General features: G+C 42.9%; 2 protein-coding genes across 2 annotated transcripts in view; one reads left to right on the forward strand and one right to left on the reverse strand.

Moving 5' to 3' along the window:
- Positions 1-650: 650 nt before the first annotated feature.
- glrx (glutaredoxin (thioltransferase)) lies at positions 651-6,269 on the forward strand. Its single transcript, XM_086198753.1, has 3 exons — positions 651-960; positions 1,505-1,634; positions 4,921-6,269. The coding sequence occupies exons 1-2, from the start codon at positions 754-756 to the stop codon at positions 1,616-1,618; spliced, it is 321 nt and encodes a 106-aa protein (XP_086054879.1). The 5' UTR covers positions 651-753; the 3' UTR covers positions 1,619-1,634; positions 4,921-6,269.
- Positions 2,565-18,667, reverse strand: part of rhobtb3 (Rho related BTB domain containing 3) — a 29,971-nt gene continuing 13,868 nt past the window's right edge. The window contains exons 8-13 of the mRNA XM_086198737.1: positions 17,478-17,587; positions 12,605-12,710; positions 11,931-12,104; positions 7,118-7,284; positions 6,905-7,001; positions 2,565-5,061 (exon numbers count right to left, since the gene is read on the reverse strand). Coding sequence (XP_086054863.1) covers positions 4,943-5,061; positions 6,905-7,001; positions 7,118-7,284; positions 11,931-12,104; positions 12,605-12,710; positions 17,478-17,587 — 773 coding nt within the window. The 3' untranslated portion in view covers positions 2,565-4,942. The remainder of the gene's footprint in view (positions 5,062-6,904; positions 7,002-7,117; positions 7,285-11,930; positions 12,105-12,604; positions 12,711-17,477; positions 17,588-18,667) is intronic.

Here is an 18,667-nt window from a genome sequence, read left to right on the forward strand (position 1 = left end):
TTATTCAGGAAGGAAGCCACTCAATGACTCGTATTATCTCAGGATCACAGGTTAATCATGTCATTGTCTCTGATAATTGAGGGTTTGGTGATTAAGAGTAAAACTGTCTCGTTATCTAAAGAAAAAAATGTCCTTGAAGTAATAGTGCAGCCCAAAGTGAGGCCCTGGGGCCATCATAAATACTTAAAATTTTAAAGTAACAAAAAAAATGTAGAAAATTATTGTTTAAGGTTCATGTTTTTGTAAAGTAAAATACTCCTTAAACAAGTAGAATCCTGAATATTTAATTATTTCTTCACAAGGTGATCAGACAGCAGGGTGACACTTCGCTTAGGGTGTGAGTCTACAGTGGAATGTGGACACCAGACATTGACCTTTAACCTGCAGCACAGCCTCCAGTTTGAGGTCTGGTTTGGTCATCCTGACTTACGAAGAAACACATAATAAATCAGACGCACACATAATTTGCGATTGCAACAAATAATGACAAACAGTCGTTCTTAGCTTCCATACATCAAGATACTAACGGTTGTTTTTTTTTTTTACAATGGTAGTAAAACAATATTTGTATTTACGTCATCCCGTCACATAGAGGGGGTTCTAACCGACGCGGGAGTCCTGCTGCCTCCAGTTCCAGGCCAACAGGAAATGATCAAAGGCAGCAGCATCCCCCTCTGTGGTCCAGACTCCTCCCCCCTCGTACCAGCTCTTCTTCGGTCTTCTCTTCTCTGTCCACCGACCGGCGGCGCAATCATGGCGCAACAGTTTGTGCAAACCAAGATCAAAGGAGACAAAGTGGTGCTGTTCATCAAGCCCACGTGTTCCTACTGCGTCATGGCTAAGGACGTGTTGTCCCGGTACAAGTTCAAACCCGGACACCTCGAGTGTATTGACATCAGTCAGCGCAGCGACATGGGCAGCATGCAGGACTACTTCCTGGAGCTGACCGGAGCCCGCACGGTGAGACCACGCACACTCACCTCGTCACGCACAACAACACCGACGGAAGGTTAGCTTACGCAGTGAAAGCACCGGCGGCTGTGCAGGTGGTGCTAGCATCTAATAATGTAATAACCTCCTTCGGAAATGAAAATGACGCTTAACTATGAAAGAGGCACTGCGCATGCTCGTGACTCAGCAATTGTAGCGATTAAAGGAACGACGTGATTGAAGTATTTCCAGATGCTTGCCGGTTTACGGTGTGTCCCACAATGCCCGGAGCCTTAAATCTGCATTATTTATATATTACGCCTGTGTTTACTCTGCTTAGTCTTCTTGGTTATGCATAAAAATAATACAATCATTGATACATTTGAAATGCAGCATCACCTCGAATTTACAAACTTGAACTGCCATCAAATAACAAACAAGTAGTTTTCGCAATAACAATGTTTTACCAAATTGAATGAATAGCAGTAATGATAAACTAAAGGCATTTGTGCTCCTCTTTGCAAAATAGTTTTGAAGTAACTTCATACTTCTCTTCTCGGGTGTTTGCGCGCAGGTGCCACGTGTGTTCATCGGGGAGGAGTGTGTCGGAGGCGGCAGCGACGTAGCAGCTCTGCATGACAGCGGGAAACTGGAGGGGATGCTGCAGTCCATCGGGGCCCTGCAGTGACCCGCCAGACCTCCAGGTCGGTAGAGGACAAACACATCCTTGTACTTATATTTTTGTGAGGACTTTCATTGACTTAATACATCCCCTAGTCCCTCACCCTAAACTTAACCATCTCAACTGACTGCCTGACCCTAAACTTGACCCTAAAACCAAGTCTTGACCTTCAAACGGCCCTTTGATGATGTGAGGACCGGCTAACATGTCCTCACTCTGTTGGTCAAATGCGTATTCTAGTCCTCAATATGTAGCAAGTACAAGAACACACACACACACACACACACACACACTTCCTGTGCCTCAGTGCTCACTAGAAGTGTCTGACAGGCAAACACACACACACCAGTAAACAGAACTATCCCATAAACACATAAATGCATTGCTGAGACCAAAGAACTGGGCACACAACACCCAAGGCCCCGTAGGAGCGATTTCCTCCTCAGCTCACATCTGAAGCTACACAAGGTTTATTTCAGCTGCGCTCAAGAAACTCTGAATTCAGGGAGAAAAACTTGAAGGGTGTCTGACGTGGAAGTTACCGTCGGGAAAGTCTTCAGAGCTGTGGCTCGATGTCGCCTCATAAGAAATGGCGGCCTTCACCCTCTAATCTTAAGAACATAGTTGTTGTTCTGGAGCTCTGATGTCCAGATAGTCTTGAACACAGAATTTGAATCACATCTTTTTACTTGAAGCAGGAGTTCAACACGGCATTAATGAAGGCGCTGCGCAAACCAGAGCAGAAGCTCCATTCGTACGCAGCTGCTGTGAATTATCATGTGATTTTTGTTGATGAAGAGATAGTGTAGCTCAGCTGGTGTGCGTGTGTAGATGATTGTTCAATAATTAAATCTCCAACACCAGCTGTAGCTAACACCCGACTGTTACCGCGCATGCTGTACGTGGCTGAAATGACAATGGAGCCAGTCTACCTGCACACACACACACACAGTTCATTCAAAAACATGTCTTTATTTAAAGTCAGACGTCATGTGATCTACAGTTTGTACAGCAGGCTCCGAGGAGCCACATGTCTCTGGGAGGGACTTGGTTTTACACTCCAGTGTTTCAGCTGCTGACTCTGGTTTTCTTTCCATCAAGATTTCTTGGTGAACACACTTGTTGTGAGGGAGCAGGAATCTGTTGGCATTGTGGATAAAAGCCCAAACAATCGCCAACTGTTCAATGCACACTCATCACCAGGAGGAGGCAGCATATTAAAATGCACGGTAATGAACCACAGCAACGTCACTGAGTGTGGCGCTGCTCCTTAAATGTGGACAGTTGATCTGGTAGTTGCACCGACCACAGCACACAAAGAACTCCATCTTTGACTCAAGACTTGTGGGCTGGGACATCATTTTGATCTTTTCAATGGATGTACAAAAGTTCTGTGTGTGTGTGTGTGTATATATATTTTAGCTTGCTAAATTCAATAGCTTTCAACGCTGTTAGTTCCTCCCATTCTGTTGATAATTTTAGTTGACTTGTTGAATATTTTCAACTAAACTACTTAAATACAGAACCTTTTTAAAGGGATCATTTGTAAGTAAATCATTTCCACATCATTGTACACAAGCTAGTGCCGTCTATCCTGTAATGTCATCCAAGAAATGACACTTTTGTGAAGGACCTTTGGTTTACTAGAGGACTGCTGTGCCTCTACTCATGGAGTTACGGTAAACTACCAGCCACACTAAAAGGCTTTTCTGCTTCAATATGCTCATTCTTTCAACCATTAACACAACTTGTGATCATTTGATGAGAATCTGACATCAATTGACGAGCAAATTTCGTAGTTCACTCCAGCTCACGCCATGAAGTCAGCGTTTCATTGTTTCTTTCAACAGGAGCAGACGCAGCAACTCTCTGGTAATATGCTGCCCCCCCCAAACCACTTTGGTCTGTAGTGTGGATGATGAAGCACTAATGTGTTGTACCCTCAGTACCTTTACACTGGTATCACCTCTAAATCTGCTCCTTGTCCTATAAATCCAGCCTGCAGGGACCAGATAAATCTGCTACATACTGTTTTATTTCTCTCACAGCCGATGATATCTACAGTATGTCACTGTTGTTTTGTCTTCCTCAGTAATTATTCCATCTCTATGTCTCTCAGCTTCAAAGTAAATACCAGTGAAACAGTAGATTGTCAAACAAACTCACCCAGCCGTCCCCCACGAATGTAAAAAACCAAAACAAACGACACTATAGTTTACAAAAATAATTGCAGCACCAATAAATCATAATCTTATTATGATTAAAAAGAGGATAAAATAAATAACATATTCATCACCCAGAGGCATTGTGGTTTTAGTGTACCAACTTCTGTTCGGTTATGGATATTTCTCTTCTGTACACGCAAATGCTACAAAAGGCTTTAGCCAGAAACGGAGCGTTAATTATTGCAGCCAGTCGAGCTCATACGCTGTCAAATAAAATAACGATTATTGTTCTAGGTTTGGTGTTCAGAGCAGAGCGCTGGCTTTATGTCGTTTTTTTTTTATTTGAAGCCATTTGTGAATGGGAGTACAACGGCCTTGTTTGACACAGACGATGAGCAGAGTGAATCGTCATGTGCTAATAAAACCAGCTGCATTCTACATCTGAACGAATCTAATAAATCTGTGCAAAGGAATTAGAATGAAATTGGTCCTGCCGGTAAGCATCGCTGAGTCTCTGTTAGATTACAGATGGAAATAGGAGCGGTACCACCACGCCTCCCAGGTTCTCTGGTAATGTAGGTCGCTGCTCAGCCTAAATACTAATGGAGCCACCTCGATGCTGGAGCTGTTTCAGTAGAGAACCCATGAGTGAACGCTGGCTCACGTAGTCCACGCTTTACTGTGTCCACATACATCCTGACGTCAGGCGGCGAGTAGAGAAGAAAGTCAGAGTTTCCACCTGAAGTCATTTTATTGGATCTTTCCAGCACACCAGAGGTCTGGTTTCCAGCAGACTGGGGCTGATATATCACCATTTTGTGTCACTGTTCATCCTTGAAAGACATTTTCCACTGAACCTTCGGACCAGCAGTCTTGTTCTTTTCCTAGTTTGTGTTGCCCAAGATGGAAATAGTCATTATGCAAGAGAGGACGCACAGTCGTTCCTCTGGGGTAAGAGAGGTGTGTCCTAGCGGTGATGACGCTGTCCTGTGGGAGTCTTTGGGAGGTTTTCTCTGCACCAGTCAGAGTCACACCAGCAGGACAGGCTACAAAACACTTTGTCTCTTTCTGTCCTCGTGTGTTGATCACCCATCTTTCTCTCTTTGTCTTTTTTCCCCTGGACTCCCACTGCTCTCCCCACAGGGACTTGGCGTCCAGGTGGGGGTCACATGACTATGCAGCGGGACTTACGCAGTTTGCGTCGCCGCTGCTGGTACTCGCTGAGCTCCTGCAGGTAACCTCTGGATGGCCACCGGAGCCTCTCCACCTGCTCCCGCTCCTCCTCTGGAACACACACATGAACACAGTCAAGGCATGTTTACCGCACGTGGCACATGATCACACACACACACACACACACACACACACACACACTACAAATTCCTGGATATCTGCCATCAACACGGCTGAAATAGCTGATAGGAATCTGTTTAATCTGCTACGTTGTAATCTATTACTAGCTGCCACTGCCTTATTTTGGCCTCTGACTTTAGCTTGTGCCCTTCAATACCCGTCCAATGAGCTGCATGACTAATGATGATAATAAAAATGCTACGGCTACTAACCACACCGGTTTCCCTGTCTCCTCTTTTGTTAATTCAGCTACTTTCATGACTAACAGTGACAACAACCAGCCAGAAGTGTAACGCTCCTCATATACATCAGCAGGATTTCCTCTGATGGGTTGACTGACAGGTCACAGGCTTGCTGGTGTAAAAAGGCTTTCCACTCACTGTCCACACTAATAATCTGTGTACTGATGATTTGTATGAAGAAAGGAAAAAGTTCCTTTTTGTTTGTTCTTTTTTACAGCCTGGCAGTACGAGAAGGTTCTCTCCTACAGACTGAGGTCAATCTCCCAAATTTTGTTTCTAAAAGTAGTTATAATTAAGACTTTTTTTTTTTTTAAAAGCCTGCATTGAGGCCAAATAGATTCATTTCTCAAAAACAAATACAATCTCTTATGAGGACATGATGCATCCAGCTGGCCAGACTACTGCTCTCTCTGAAGTTCAGTGATTTGTTATTGTCTGGTAGCAGGGAGAGTTCCAGTAACTCTGATGAAAGTTAGCGGAGGGGTGGATTACAGGCCATGCAAGAGTCATGTTGGAGCAGATCCAATCTTGAAAGAGCGGGTGACAAATTTCATTCTTTTTTTTTGCTGACAAATGTGAAAGATTTCTAACTTTCTCAGGAAACACACTTGCACAGGAGTAACGTTCAACTGCCACAGTGATTCCAGTGTGGAAAAGGTCCCATGTGTAAGAATTAGTCCAGCTTTGAATTTAAAGATGGCAGCCCCTCCCCCCACTCTTCTACCAGGAAACACTACGGCAGCTTGCAGGGTCATTCATAAAACGCTAATTGTTTCCAGCACCGCCAGCAAAATAAGGAAGGACGGAGCAGAACACTCCACTAAGGGACTGGAGCTGGAATGGCTCGTGTCCAGCAGAGGAGGACGTGAGACGCTCCATAGAGGGCCAGTAAAAAATACATTAGGTCTGTAAATCATGCAAAGCTGCTCTAATGGAGTCCCAGAATAAAAACAAATGGAGGTGTGCGTGTGTCTGTGAGTGTGATGGACGCATGGACTGGAGTGTCTCTGTTTCAATTCCCAGAGGAGGACAAATCTAGGTGGTGGAAGTGAAGATCATGACCACCACCTGTGCAGTACCATACTGAGGTACAGAGGTTGTCACAGGTGTTTAACAGCCAAGTTGGACCTCTAAACTCATAAAAAATGGTCAAGTGAAGAGAGATTATGTACTTTTTAAGTAAAAAAAAAAGTAACGGTAGTATTTGTTTTCACATCCCCACTGACAAATGGACACCTTAAAAACACCTCATGACTTCGGCAAACTGGCAGCTAACTGCTTCACAAGGAAACTAAACTGGCATTCACAGCACTTTTCTGACTAAGACGTAATCTAACCTACTTAGAATGAGCAGAGAAACAGCCTGGAGGCTCTGTGACTCTGTAATTACTTTAAAAAGTCTGCAGTGTTCAGCCCCATGAAATCAGTACTAGTACAGTGTTGCTATCAATCTATGCGGCAGCTTTACTTTGCACAACCACTCATACAGCTTTATTTAAATGCAGCCGTTAATTTCAAATGTCCACGCTGACCTGAGAGCTCCAGGAAGTCCGGCTTGTGACTGAAGATCAGGTAGTTATTGGCGATGAAGTGGAGGAGCCACACATAGAGCTGCTCGGCGTTGTGGCACTGAGTCAGCAGAGAGGGAGGGATTAGTTTTTCCACAACACATGGCGTACGGTTAGCTTTTACAACATGAGCCATTTATTGGCTGATAAACGAAGACGTAACAAAGTATCTCTGACCTTCGCTCGGCGGAGAAGTCGAACCACGCTGATGCCGGTGGACGCCAGCTCTCTGCTGGGCATGCTCTGAAGGTAGGCACACACACACACCTCACACAGGTGCTGCAGCCGTTTCACCTGGTACATCTCAGCGCAGACCAGCACGGCCATGGCCTGCAGCACACTGGCTGGAAACACCAACACACACAAGCTGCTTATTGAGTCTGTATAGTTACGGAGATTCTCAATTTAGAGAGGAAAAGGTGGGAAGGTTCCCAAGATCCAAATCTTCATGAATGTTTAAAAATGTACATTTGATCAAAACAATGCTATGATTGTCATTCATACTTCAAACATCCTTTGAAGAATTTTCCTCCTTTTGCAACAGTCAATAACTCATATATAATCTCTAAACGCAGATGAACATGGTGGAGCTACTAGCAACTTTGCTGACGGAGACTTCAGACTGACGACTGGGAGTCATTTGTCGCTTGCAGTTGTTTAGTATTGATTACTGATAATAGTGTCTTGTTTAGTTATCTTGAGTTAACGGAGCCTGTGACGAGAGATCAGCGGTGCCATGCAGTAGACGTCATGCTTCACAGGTGTGTGGTGGGGGTCACCATGCATGGTGGGGTCAGGCTGACAGTCTCGCGATACTAATGTTGATAGCAGAGACGAGTTGTCTTCTCATCTTTTGCGACCATAAGACAAGGTTTTAATGATGCATCAGCACATTTGTGCCTTGCCACGGTCGTGACGGGGACCTGGACTCAGACGCCGTCGAGTGAACCAGAGCGCTACGTAACGATCCTGTGACTTCAAGGAGATGGAGACCATTTTAGAAATACGGACATTCTTGCCTTTAGTATGCAACAAATGTGCTGTGACTCCTATTATGTAATGTCAGGGTGATGACTACACCTCCTCGTGATGTAACTGACTCCAGTCATTTACGTCAGTCAAACACCACCTTCTTCACCGTCCTATATGCACTGATTCCCTGTCTATTTCTCAGGCAAGTTTGATTCCATCTCCGCTGAGATGCAGGTTTTTAATTCTCTATCCTGAGAACAACAATCAACAGCAGCAGTATTTCCCCGTCATGCCTGCAATATTTATCGGACCGAAATCATGCGACGCCTTTGAATCCTGCTTAATATTTGTTCACTGGCGGGGTGACCTTGCTTTGACCTTGAGTGCTTACATAAGAGCGCCGCGGCTGCAGCCTGTAAAGCCGTTTCATGGCTTCCAAAGACTCAACATGCAACTGTAAGTCTTTGGACCTACGCTGGATCTTACGACTTGTTGGTTGAAGTTTTCTCTTTTTTTTTCTCAAAAGCAGCAAGCTGTCAGTAATGAGCAGGGAATAGTTTAGAGCTGATTATTCAGGGCCTTTACATCATCCCCTCAGCACGGTAAAATATGACTCTTTCAAATCTATCCAGTGACATAAATCAGCTGCTCCTTCTGAATCTCTAATCATCTGAAGATGTGAGACTCCAGAGGACTGCAGTTGTGATATGTGGATGTCATGAAAATACTCGCACACACTGATAGTGGTGCAAAGCCCTCTAGCTGCATTAAGCAATTTCTACCACTAGAGGGCAGAAAGGCTAAAAAAAGGAGTTTCAGTATGTGTTCTTCCATCACTGTCTTGATTTTGCAGACGGAGCAGCAGCTCATGAGCAGCAGCTGCCAAACATTCTGTCTGAAGAGGAATTATCTGAATTGAAAAGGAGCTGAATGCAGACGGACAGCCTCATCTTCCTCCTTACAGTGCTAATACACTCAAAGATTAAACTTTACAGGTGTAGAAGACACCAGAGAGAATTAACAGCACTAATTACAGTGACAGAGTGACAGAACAACAACAACAACAACAACAACAACACATTGGGGGCCTGTGATCTGGCGCCGGTAAAAGCAGATGAAGCAGAGATGCCACGGGTAGATTTTGTCATCACTAAATCTAATTTTCATTTTTAGCTTGGCGCTGTTCTTTGCGCGCCTCCAGGGACTGACACAGGCAGCATGTCGCAGTCACACAGATGGCTGATGGGACTTGTCATCTGTGTTTGTGTTTTAGGCTGCGTTCAGTGAGCGAGGCCTCCAGGAAAACACTGCTGTACCTCTTGTCAAGTGTGCTTTGAGTTGGGACTGCAGCGCTACATTAAAGCTATATCAAAGGATAACCCCGCTGTCCTCCTAAAATAGACTAAGACTGGAAATACTGCTTGTCACAATGACCTTGATTGTTGACCTATGACCTACAGCATTTTTAAGGTAATCTTTTTGGTGGATTTGGAGAAATTCCCTGAGACAGACAGACTGATGGATAACCCCAAAACACGTAGCTAACAGTTGAATTGATTATTGAATTCTGTAAAGCTAATAAAGCCTGCGTGGTGCATGTTTACAGATAAATAATCCCAGCTGGCTTCAGATGCCTTTAAGGGTAAAGCAAAGACTGTAACCTACTGGGAATGTCTTGAACTCAAAAATATTGTTTCCTATGAGCTTTAATGATTGATGTGTCATCCACAGGATTCACGGATGAAGTTAAAGTTGGTTGCCACAAGTTGATTGTTGGGCATTTAGCACGAATAGCATATTAGCTAATCATCAGGTGAAAATGAAGAGCAAACTCAGTAATTGTCACAGGCTTCCCAGAGCAGCTTAATTTTAACATTCGCGTACTGGGTAGAAAAATCTGGACAAGAAAACATTTCATTCATCATTGTCATGCTTTTCAAAGCATCAAACAGAATAATAATACCATTTTAATTAACAAAACATATTATAAATTGGTCAGAAATCAAATAGGGGGGAAAAAAATCAAAAGCTAATGAGAAAAGGTTGCACGACTTAGTTATGACATCTGCACATCCAAAATTAGATTTCTTTAGAGGATTAACACCAACCCTCTAAAAATCCAATATCTTAATTCGCTTAAAGCTGAAATTTTTCAGACTTCATAGGATTTATGTCAAATGCAAGCAAATCATGCATTCATACATTTGCATATTTCAATTATGCCAATAAGGAAATGTTGTAGGAGTTGGTTATGTTAAGAATTGAGTTTCTGGACATCAAACATAGACTTGACCTCTCACATCACCTTTCTAAATTAACTACAATCCAACTTAGAACCATTTCCACTTTTTGGCAATTAACTGCCTCATTATGCTAATTACTCAAATTCCCCAACGTGTTACTCTGGGCAACCAAGCTTAAGCTCATTTGCTAAGCCTGTAGACGACATTTTAATCATACAAGTTCATAGGAAACAACATTTGCTGGGTTTCATATGGGCCTTGTAGGGGTTCAGCTGCCAAGAATGAGATTAGTTTTTGAAAATACGGAATATTATGAGTGTGTGCTGTCATCAGACTTGCTATTAATAGTGAAAAAACACAGATTAAACATATCAGAAAACAAGGTGTTCAGCAAAAAAAAGAAATGTTTTACAGTACACTTTGCCTCCTCCTATAAATATCCTGGCTTTGCCTTCAATGAAAACCAGAGTTTTTCACAAGAAAGAAAGGCACTGGCAGAGTCAGCAGGAGGAGAGTTAAGGTCAGGGATGAGTAAAATGAGAGTTCGTACTAATCCTATTAATTCATTTATTTTTTTAAAAACTTTCAAAACTCTATGAGCCCATGGTTGGCTCAGTTTTATATTGAGCTGCAGGCGCAAGGGGTTGGGGGAGTGTAAGTCGGAGACCAGCCGTGAAGTCAGAGGGCGACTATTGAGGGAGGCGCGGGGTGCGAGACGTCTTGTGAAGCAAAGATATGAAGCGGTTCATTCATGTAAATTGGAAAAAGATCGACCGAAAAGATCTTTAACTGGGACTGAGCTCGCCATATTCTGAGCTGTCCAACATATTTTCTGACTTACATATAACTTTTAGGAATAATTTGCAGTGTAGTATAAATAAAAACAACAAACAGAAAAGTACCAAAGATCAATAACGTTGCCTTCTCAAAATGATCGCTTGAGTCAATTTTTTCAACATTTTCAGAAAAAAAAAAACTGGAGAGAAAACATCATAAGGGTCTGAATAAGGCAAAAAAAAAAAATCATTTTTGTCAAAAAATGATTTAGGTAGTTATTTTAAGAACGTGACGATAAGGAATAATGGAGGGAGGAGATGAGGAGGAAGTCCAAACTCAGAAGGTAACACTGCAGAGCCGTAACGCTTCATTTTAAGACAGGGCAAAGGCCTCGTGTTCTCAGTTTGGATGTGGTGCTTTACTGCCGGCCATGACAGGAGGCAGATTTTAAGCTAATTATAAAGAAACGCATCTATGTTATCGTGGAAGGTGAATTTCATTTTGCATTTGTTTTGGGACAACTTATTTGAGAGAGAACCTGGATCAGTTCAGGTTGTCTGAAGTTCATATGTTGATTTGGCTTTTTGGGAAGTTCTTTTTTCCTTTTAGCAACATTTATAGAAAATGCATAGCAACTAAAACAGAAAACATAATCTCCAATATAGTGGGATACTTATGGTATGTTCATTACGTAAAATTGCTTTTTTTTCTGTCAAAATATTTTGCTTTTGAATTTATAGAGGTGTTTACTATGTTTAGTCATTTTGTCTTCCTTGCTACTGATATTTTCTGGTGTCTTGTAAGCTCACGCGGGCTGGACACCATTATGGTTTATGACACTCAAATAAGAACACTGATCAGTCCGTATTGTTCAATGAATGTTAAGTCTTGCATCAGTTTTGAATTAAATGAACCACCTGAGATAATGATGACGAGCGTGCGTGTGTGTGCATCTGTGTGTGTGTGTGTGTATGTGTGCGTGCGTGCGGTTAACCCACCCGGACAGCAGGAGTCAGTGTAGAGGTACTCCAGGAAGGACAGGAAGGTATCTGATGAGACACCATGGATGGGCACCACTCGACTCCGAGCTTCAGCATACTTTCCACTAAACATGGCTGCCATGACGTCACAGCGTGCTACCAGCACTGCTCGGTGGGCCGGCAAAACACTCCCTAGAACCCACATGGTCAAATCAATACGTAAATGTGGATATTAGCATCTGAGGGGGGAGCATAATGCACAAGAGTGTAAACAAGTTAGAACCAGTGTTGAATCTTGAGTGGTAATGACAGAATGAATCATTTACAAAAAGTAATACAGTTCAAATATCAAATCTCCTGTTTGCTTCATTGCAGAGGAAAGCAGGCTAAAAGTGGCTCAGTATTACTTGAGTTATGAGTAACGATCCGTCATAATGAGTCGTTTAAAAGAACAGGAAAGGCCATGTCAAGCCTCAACAAGAGTCCTGACAGCTCTTTTGACTCCCCATGATGCAAAGAGAAACAAACATTGATAAAGAAAAGCTGTGGTGCATCATTTCTTGACGTTTGACCACTTAAAGACTCACAATTAATTGCAGCCCATCCTTCAGATCGTTATTCTAGAATTGGATGAGCAGAACGATCAATTCTAATAACATGTGACCTTCCTCTGCTGATCAGCATCAACCCACCTTGTACCATGAAGATGACGTCCGAGTACAGAGGGGAATTGAAGAGGTTGACCAGAGTCTGAGGGCCAAGCTGAGCTGCCCGTGCACTTGGGGTGTCTCTGGGGCCCTGCACGCACGCACGCACACACACACACACACGCACACACACACACACACACACACACACACACACACACACACACACACACACACACACCCCCTTTGTTTAGCAATAATGGAAGCGACCTGTCATTGACATAATGACGTTATCTTGAAGGAATCTGCCAGCTTTTAGGGAAATTCACTTACTGTCCATCATTTTTAGTTCCAGACAATCTGATGGATGCCGTTCTCTCCTCTCTGTGTGTATCACAGAGCTCCAGACCCCCACTGGATGGCTGAGTGCTAGTTAGCTTAGCTACAATGGACACTAGCAGTAGGGCATGGTAGCATATCGTCTCAGAAGTAATCAAAATTACTTTTCTCTAAAATGGTATTTGATTGCATTATTAGAACTGCGGCACGGTGGTACAGTGGTCAGCACTGTAGCCTCACAGCAAGAAGTTTCCGGGTTCGAGTCCTGGCTCCAGCACGGGGTCTTTCTGTGTGAGTCTGCATGTTCTCCCTGTTCCTGTGTGGGTTCTCTCTGGTACTCCAGCTTCCTCCCACAGTCCAAAGACATCAAGAGAGGACGAGGCTGATTGATACTCTAAATTGACCGTAGGTGTGACTGTGAGTGTGAATGGTTGTCTGTCTCTATGTGTTGGTCCTGTGATGGACTGGTGACCTGTCCAGGGTGAACCCTGCCTCTCGCCCGTAGCTGCTGGGATAGGCTCCAGCCCCCCACGACCCTTAACTGGATAAGTGGTAGAAAATGGATGTACTAGAACTAAAGTTGTTTAACATTCACTGTAAAAAAACAAAACAACCACAACATGAAAATAATGATGTTGTGTTATTTAGAGTCAGATAAGCAGCCAGAGCTACTTTTCCTCCCTCATCATAAGTAGGGATCGGTATCATTGGGATTTTCTCAGTATTGATATCGATACTGATGCTGATTATCGATACTGCGCTCTACAGTTCAGTGCAGAGAGTAAAGACTTGATATGAAAAACTGCAGCAAAAAAAAAATAAAATCAGTTATTGTATTTTCGCTGCAAACTGGGCAGAAAAATAGTTTGAATTACAGCTATACGACACTGGCTAATCAGTGTTCCTTTAACAAACTATCATGGGTGGGGCGGGATGTTTTCCGTAGAATATTCATTGAATTTTTCATACAAATTTCTTGACGGCTTTTCTTAGATTTGTTGGTGCTGCAGTGCACGTAAACTTATGTGGCATGCTTAGTTACAGTGCTCCCAGTCTGCGGAATGCTTTCCCTGACCACCTAAGGGCACCGCGGACTGTGGAGTCTTTTAAAAAGGCCTAAAAGCCTTTCTTTTTAGAAAAGCATTTGCCTAGGACACAAATGAAATTTGTTTGTTTTAATTCAGTAGGCCTATAGGCAACCTCGCTCTGCCCTAGTTTTTAGCTGTTTTTATTGTGATGTTGTTTTTACACTCTTTTTTTTGCAATGTAGCACTTCAAGATCATTTGTTTGATATGAAGTGCATTATAAATTCCATTTATTATTATTAGTGGGGTGGTTTTCCAATCGAGGGCAGTAATGAATTTGCACTGAGAATCGCTTGTATTTGCAAGAGAAACATGAGGAGATGACAACAGCAGCCGTCCAGGGGTGTTTTCAGGTGCGGGGGGGGCGCGATGGCTGAGTTTACAAGATATCGTGTTAATGGGGCGACAACAAGGTTAGCCATAATAGAGTTTTCTCAAAGAAAACTAAAACAGCGCGACATGGCAGCAACATTTAGGATGCCAAGCTGATGATGATGATGATGAGAGCTGGAAAAAAAGATGCACTAAGAGGTCATCAGTCTCCTCTCCTGCTGTCTGTAACCACTTTTAGGATGTTACTGCATTTTATTCATTGGTTGAAGTCACAATAAAACTCAGGTACATAGTCGTCCTTTTCTGACAAGACATTGGAACAATTAATGTCATGACATAGCGACTAAAAACAGCTCTGTTTGTCAAGAAGGTTCCTGATACCTCAGCACGACCCAATCATGTACCGGTACCAATCAATACAGGTCCTTGGCACCCATCTCAACAAAACTAAATATTTGTTTAAAGCTACAAAAGCAACTGCCGCTTCTCATCATGGAAAATCAAGACTTGGATCCTGAACCGTTTAAATGAGAACAAACACAGAGGAGGAACTGCAGGCTTCAGAAGCTGAGAGAGCAAGATGGGATGAGAGGAAAGATAAAACTTTGTTGAGCCCCATCGGGAACATCTCACAATTTTCAAGTAATTTCACAGTGAATGTTAACACAACTCTAGTTCTCGTAATGTAAAGACTGTTTTGCAGAATTGTGTGACTTTTGAAACAGCATGCTACCACACCCAACCACTAACGTTCACAGCTGCAAAGCTAACAACCCATCAGTTTTTGGGGGGGGGTCTAGAGTTCTGTAATCCATGCAGAGAAAAGAGAAGGGTATCTGACTTCTTGTCTAACAGTAAAAAGTTAGCATGTTCCTATCAGTAACTTTGGTAACTTTGCTATGGAACACACCCCAGGACTTGTCGGCCCTCGGCAGGGCCCTCCGGAGGCGAGGGGGTGTATAGTGATAAATGGCTTAATGAGCCGGCTGTGTTCTGTCTGTGCTCTCTCACCAAATCATAACGACATGATAGGATCTTCTTAACCATGCTCTGGGACATGAAGACAGAGGAGCTGCTTTATATTAACATGTGACACTAATACTCAGCCTAACAAATGACCAGGGACCTACAGAACGACGTATGCAGACCAGTGACCAGCCTTCGGCGTCCCATCTTGTGAGGTGGGGTGTCATTGAACTCCCAAGCTCCTAAACTTAACCCTCACAACCCCCTGCCCAACAACGCCAACCCTGAAACCAAGTATTCACCTTCAAACAGCTTTTTAAAAAAATAACCAGACTCCGCAAGTGTGGTGGGTTCTCAGTTCTTGGATCCCACAAATGCAGTAAAACAAGCACACGCACGCACACACACACACACACACACACACAGGTTTAGAGAGAGAGAAATCCAAAGAGAAGGACACAGTGGGTTAGTGCCTGAGCCTGATGTCAGGTACTAGTTACCAGAACAATTGGCATTCAGTGCATTTATCCCACCTTCCCCTGGAATACAAATGGCCCCTCTGCCAGTCTTGTTTAACGCAACCCAAACACAGCAGAACTGCAGTGCCAAGAACATGATGGAACTGAAAACAAACCAGACGCCAGATCTTCATCCTTAAAGCTGCTCATTATCAACCAAATCATTTCCTTTGAAGCCCTTTAATAATTGATGCGCTGTTATTTGCACATACAGTACATGTAACAGCAGCAGTCTGAGAAGGGTGTGCGTCTGTGTGTTTATGCGCACACGTGTGTTAAATCCGCTAACGGGTAGTGTCAAAGAATCCCATCACCATGACATGACCTTTCATGTCAAGTGCAGCATAAAGACACAAGACATTTTCTCGTTCTGCTGCAGAGGTCGTGTTTCTCCATCGCAAGGATCCTCCTCCGTCCTCCAGAGGCTGTAGAAGAGAGTCTCTCCTCACACTGGAGGAACACACATTTGGAACAGACTAGCAAGTGTGCAGGTGCTCAGCATTACACGCCACAAAATGTAGGAAAAGAAGACATAATCACTGAGAACAAATGTACAGTAGGTGTGTTTTTGACTTATGACACTGAAGGCATCATTTTAAGTCACTTCACGGTTGACCGTGCTTTACAAATTAATATTTCTTCACTGATATTACCTTAACATTTTTTAATAAATCAAAAATACTAGGAAACTCCAAAATGACATTACACACTGCTACATTGCTGTTTAGCACATAATGTTCCTTTGACATTACATACACAGAAGATTGTGAAAGATTTACTGATATACAATCCATCCATTTTCTTCTGCTTCCTCTTAGATCTTATACATTTGGTACAGTTGATTTCCATCCATCCTTGTTCTGCAGTTTATCCTGTTCAGGGTCGCGGTGGGGCTGGAGCCTATCCCAGCAGCCCTTGCGCGAGAGGTGGGGTTCACCCTGGACAGGTCACCAGTCCATCACAGGACCAACACACTAACACATAGAGTCAGACAACCATTCACACTCACAGTCACACCTACGGTCAATTTAGAGTATCAATCAGCCTCGTCCTCTATTGATGTCTTTGGACTGTGGGAGGAAGCTGGAGTACCAGAGAGAACCCACACAGGAACAGGGAGAACATGCAGACTCCACACAGAAAGATCCTGTGATGGAGCCGGGGATGGAGAACTATCAGCACCTGTATCCATCTTCTTGGATCTTTTTAAATGAATAAAACGCAAATGTGAGATGCCCTTGAGGTGTGTGTTGAGATCAAACCCACATCAGCGTGTCTCTTCATGTTTGCTGATTAATTTCATGGCTGATGTCCAGTGTGTGAACTCCTCTTGTGTTTTTTGCTTCTTTGAGAGTATCCCTTGTTTATGTTCTGCTAATTCCCACGGTATCTGGGAGGTGATTACCGGGAGTAATTATGTAAATATGCTAATTATAGCCACATTATTGCTGTGCTGTTTCTAAAGAAGGTTGTACTAATTAGGATGCTGCAAGTTTCAAACTCAAAGAACATGTGTTTGTTCCAAAAAAGAACAAATTTCACATATTAAAGACACTTAACCTTTAATTTGGGGAGCATACGCAGCATCTAGGATTATGTATTCTTTATATGAAGGGAGTGTGGAGAGAGGTGTGGGGTGTGAGAGGAGGAGTGATTTTGAAGATCGATAAGCTTACCCTGTCTCTGCCAATGAGCGATCGTATGCGGTCCATAAGCTGAGCTACAGCCAGCGAGTTCTTCAGCTTCTCTTCCAGGGCCTCCTGGAGGTGCTCCCACTCCCACGCCCCTACAAAATATCCACAAACACACGGATTCTGTGGACCCACAATAGCACAGTTCAGTGAAACAGTCTGTTTCTTTTTTTCTAGCTGCCACTGTTCTCAGGCCTCCCACACACACACACACACACCTTACCCAACATTCAGGGTCTGTTTATGTAATCTACGGTGGTTATGGGTGGGACGCACATTCCAAGAACATAAGGAACCCAAAGACCTCTAAAGAACACACCAGCAGCCATGATAACTCCTGCTGCGGCTCAGCTTACATCCTCTGTCATAATTCCATTTCTGTTCTTGTTATTGATGAATGTTTAGCCGGTTGTTCCCCAATTAGATACAATCAAATACATCAGTGTTACTTAATACATTTTTTAAAGATCAGTTCATATTTTCATAATCAAATTCACAGCTTTATTTTATTTTAACTACAAATTAAAGATGTAGTATTTGTAAATATAACAATGTACACAGTAAAAAAATAATGAATACTTCACCTATAAAAAAATATTTATTGGTAAATTAATTCCACTTAAACATAATATTGGATCGTGAACCAAATAGTGCTAGTTCATATAAAACTATCAATATACTGTATGAGTATGAATGATTTAAAAGAATTAATTATGACATAACTTAATTCATGAACATAATATCACTTATCACTCTGTGTAAATATCACACAAACACTGTAATGTGTCTTTAAGGGGACGCATGTCCATATAGAGTAAAATGATGACCTCATGTCTGAATGAGGTCATCTGCTTCAGGCACACGCATGCACGCATGCACACACGCACACACGGACACACACAGAGTAAAAGGACACTGCCTCAGCAAGCTCCTGGAAGTTGGCCAATAAAAAGAAAGCAGGCTTTTAGCGGCTGGTGGAGACGAGAATTTTTTTTTTTTCCCTTTCAGACAGAGAGGAACTGAGGGAATTCATTAGAGGGCAGTTTTTTTCTGTCTCACCTGATGACATTGACAATAGGCTGCTACAGTTTAGAGAGAGCGAGAGAGAGAGAATAAATACTTGAAATCACCATCTAAAATTTAGGACGTCAGATTTTTGCACGATATTAATGAAT

This window comes from Aulostomus chinensis, chromosome 3, assembly GCF_037954235.1.
Source record: "Aulostomus chinensis isolate RoL2024-O1b breed Wild chromosome 3, RoL_Achi_v1.0, whole genome shotgun sequence".
Classification (NCBI taxonomy): Eukaryota; Metazoa; Chordata; class Actinopteri; order Syngnathiformes; family Aulostomidae; genus Aulostomus; species Aulostomus chinensis.